The sequence below is a fragment of the Macadamia integrifolia genome, chromosome 7 (assembly GCF_013358625.1).
Source record: "Macadamia integrifolia cultivar HAES 741 chromosome 7, SCU_Mint_v3, whole genome shotgun sequence".
NCBI classification, from domain to species: Eukaryota; Viridiplantae; Streptophyta; class Magnoliopsida; order Proteales; family Proteaceae; genus Macadamia; species Macadamia integrifolia.
In genome coordinates, this window is record NC_056563.1 from 22,847,320 (window position 1) to 22,850,564 (window position 3,245).

Genomic DNA, 3,245 nt, shown 5'->3' on the forward strand with positions numbered 1-3,245 from the left:
TGCTCTCCCTGTGTTCGACCTGTAGCTACACTGATCCATATGCTTGCGGTTACATTTTAAAAATCTCAAACACCATCCTTAGTTCCATCCCCACAAAAAAAAAAAAAGGAAGGGGGTGAGGATAGCTCTAGTTTGGTGTGTTGCTTATGGGTACTTAAAAGAGGTCGAGAACTTGCTTTCGTTCTCTTCAACTGACAACTTCTCTGTCCATTTTGTGGGAAGCAACTAGGAACCATTTCCATGTTGTGCCCTTTACTTTCAACAAATGTGATAGTTGCAAATGAAATTGAAAGAGATAGATTTGTAGATAAAGTGTGAATATCAACGAAACTAAAGACCTACCCTATAGATTTATATTAAAATAATAATAATAATAATAATAATAAAGATATATATAAATTTGTAGATGCTCTTTCCCACTCTTCCAATATATGGACAGAGCATCACCAAAGAATGGCTTGTATAGAGAATTCTACTAGTCTGGGAAGAACAAGATAAATATGAGATTTTACATCCATTTCACACAGCTTGGATTGTAATAATCAAAAGATAGAAGTTGCTTATCGCAATCCAAACCGGTACAGCCCCCAAACTTTACAGCCTCTATTGTAGGTAAATTTACATGAAGCCTTATAACACCACACCTATCCCCCCCCCCCCTCGGTTTACAATGTATAGGATTTTGGGTTGGGGACTACTAACAACACTAGGTTGACTATCACAAAACAGGAGAGGGGTGTTGCTAAAAACTGGTCTCAATCATTGTAGTTGGACTCAGTTGATGTGTCTTCAGGAAATTAATAGCTTGGAGATACAAGGAGGAGAAGAAGAGTAAGAAACCAAGGGAGAGGATTGCTAATCCACATTCCAATATGAAAGAAAAGTGACCTTCAACTCATGAATCCTAAGCAAGTGATGAAATTTTGGGACATCCTGGTTCCATAACCTTTCATGTACAACACCAACTGCATTGCCGGCGTTTGCCGTGGCGATTGTGGGGATGGAGGTATCAGCTCAAAACTGCTACAAGTGGAGGGCAGCCACACTGAGAAGAAAACACTTGGTCGCACCTAGCTACCACTTAATACCCTAATACTCAATCATAGTTGTCACGGTGCCAAGGTGAACCAAGGCGGTGGAGGGTTGTCTAAGCGCTTAGGCGAGAAGGCGCACACCTTGAGGTGAACAAGGCGACCAATTGTTATTTTTTATTTTTCCTATTTTCTAACATTATTTAGTAAGCTATATATACCTTGTATCATAAAAAATCAAGATTAAGCAACATCAAGTCATTAAAAATCAACATTTAACCATATTAAATCATAAAAAATTAACATTAAGTCATATTAAGTTATAAAAAAACAAATTTTAGAGAAATGCTCTGGTTCTATAATAAGTTTGACTGGTCAAATGATATTATTTTTACATGAGACTTTTTGTCTCAGTTATAATATAAAACCAGTTTTCCAACAAGTCTAAGATTACTTAAATCTGAGTTATAATGACAAAGTTATACTCCGGTCAAACTTATTTTTAAGTGCGCGAATGCTGTTAAAATCGCTTGAATGAAAATAATTTTATGGATATCAAAACAAAAAATTATTTTACCGGACTTTTGGTTTTTAGCAATGTTTTAACATGATAGAATTTATAAAATTTTCATAATTGAGAAAAACTCCAGCATTTAAAAGTTGAAAATCACCCCTATAACCAAAATCCAGTTTTTCTTCTTGGACTGGGGGGTTGACTTTTTATCCTTTTGGAATTTGATTTTTAAACTATTTTTATTGGATTCAAATAGGGGGTATTTGGTTATTTATAAATGATATCTTAAGTAAATGAAAAACATTTACTTAAATGATATTTGACATAAATAAGTGTCAAAACACAAGGCGGCATGCAGTGCAATAAGGCGACTGTCGCCTGGACGCCTAGGCGACGCCTTGACAACTATGTACTCAATAATTGTTCTACTTTTGGTGACCCTTCTCTTTTCAAATGATAAAAATGTTCTGCTCTAAAGATGACTGCTTAAACCATAGCCTATACAGTTCTATGGCGAGTTTCCTCACCATCTTGGCTCTCACAATTGAGGTTCATCAAATTAGTCTGTGAATTGTCTGTTGGGCCTGAATTGTTCAAGACACAAGAAAGGAGCTTTAATCCAACAGAAATGGTGGCCATCACTGAGCAAATTCAGCAGGGAGAAATAATAAAGGAGGAAGGGGGGGGGGGCTTATGATGGTTCAAATACCAATAACCCTTTATAAACCACCATCAAAAGACAGGCTTAACATTCTGATGTTTCTGGGTCCAGATGTTTTATTGCCCAGGTAGATATCAAATGTAATTGAGAGGAATTATAGATGAAAGCAATGCCAATACCCACGAAATCAATAGATCCAAAGATGTCACAACAAAATGAGAAATAATACCAACCATTGGGATGGAAAATTTCTGAAGTGAAGCGACCGCGAGGGGGTTTCTCGGGACAATTATCACCAAAAATCAGCCGCAATCCAAAAACACCACCTGAAATATCAGACCCAAAATTGAATAGCAGAATTACAAGGAAAAACATGGGAAAGGAAGCAATCCCGCGGCTCTCCGTTAAAACAAGCCGATCTACCTTCCCAAGGAGTTTCGTCAGGGCCGAATATGGTCGCACTGCAAACGAACAAGTTATCATCAGACAATGAACTGGCGCTGCATCCCTGATTCAGGAGAATAACAGAAGATTCAATATAACCTGAAACTCTAAAAGCCCACCAACAATTCAAAAACAGAATTCATCAAAATTCTTCATCCTCACCTCCAGAGGCTCGTTTATAATGGATTTGAGATCGAACATAAGCCGAAGCTGCGACAACGACATGATCGTAGCTCGCTAAGAATGAAGAACAACAGAAAAAGAAAAAGCAACTCCCTCTGACCATCTCTCTAACCCAGGAAATTCACAACAATTAAAGCAGAAGAAACTTAGAACTCACATCTACAGAATGACAGATCGGAAGCAAACAATCACAGAAAAAAAGTAGAAGACATAATCATCAAATTGCAGGAGGCAGGAGGAGAAAAAAAGTCGCATCTAAGGACATTTGGGTTAGGTCCTTCAGATGCAGGCTAGCATGGTATCAATGGTGATGGGAAGATGCCAAAGTGAAGAACTCAATTACAGTTTTCTGATTCAACAATCCCTCCAATACCCTCTTATGAGCTACAAGTGCACCAACACCCCCCCCCCC

At 37.9% G+C, this 3,245-nt stretch overlaps 1 protein-coding gene and 1 pseudogene across 1 annotated transcript; both read right to left on the bottom strand.

Moving 5' to 3' along the window:
* LOC122084314 overlaps nucleotides 1-3,245 on the bottom strand; it is a 28,947-nt pseudogene that overhangs the window by 14,426 nt on the left and 11,276 nt on the right.
* On the bottom strand, nucleotides 1,937-3,201 carry LOC122084316 (ubiquitin-conjugating enzyme E2 2-like). The gene is made up of 3 exons (XM_042652464.1): nucleotides 2,813-3,201; nucleotides 2,630-2,714; nucleotides 1,937-2,532 (listed from the first exon to the last, which is right to left on the bottom strand). The coding sequence occupies exons 1-3, from the start codon at nucleotides 2,873-2,875 to the stop codon at nucleotides 2,291-2,293; spliced, it is 390 nt and encodes a 129-aa protein (XP_042508398.1). The 5' UTR covers nucleotides 2,876-3,201; the 3' UTR covers nucleotides 1,937-2,290.

Excerpts from the sequence above, each read along its gene's own strand:
- LOC122084316 (XM_042652464.1), bottom strand. The coding sequence starts at position 2,875 with ATGTCGTTGTCGCAGCTTCGGCTTATGTTCGATCTCAAATCCATTATA. Across the intron at positions 2,715-2,812 it reads TTATAAACGAGCCTCTGGAG|GGATGCAGCGCCAGTTCATT; the intron begins GTGAGGATGAAG and ends CTCCTGAATCAG. Across the intron at positions 2,533-2,629 it reads TGACGAAACTCCTTGGGAAG|GTGGTGTTTTTGGATTGCGG; the intron begins GTAGATCGGCTT and ends CTGATATTTCAG.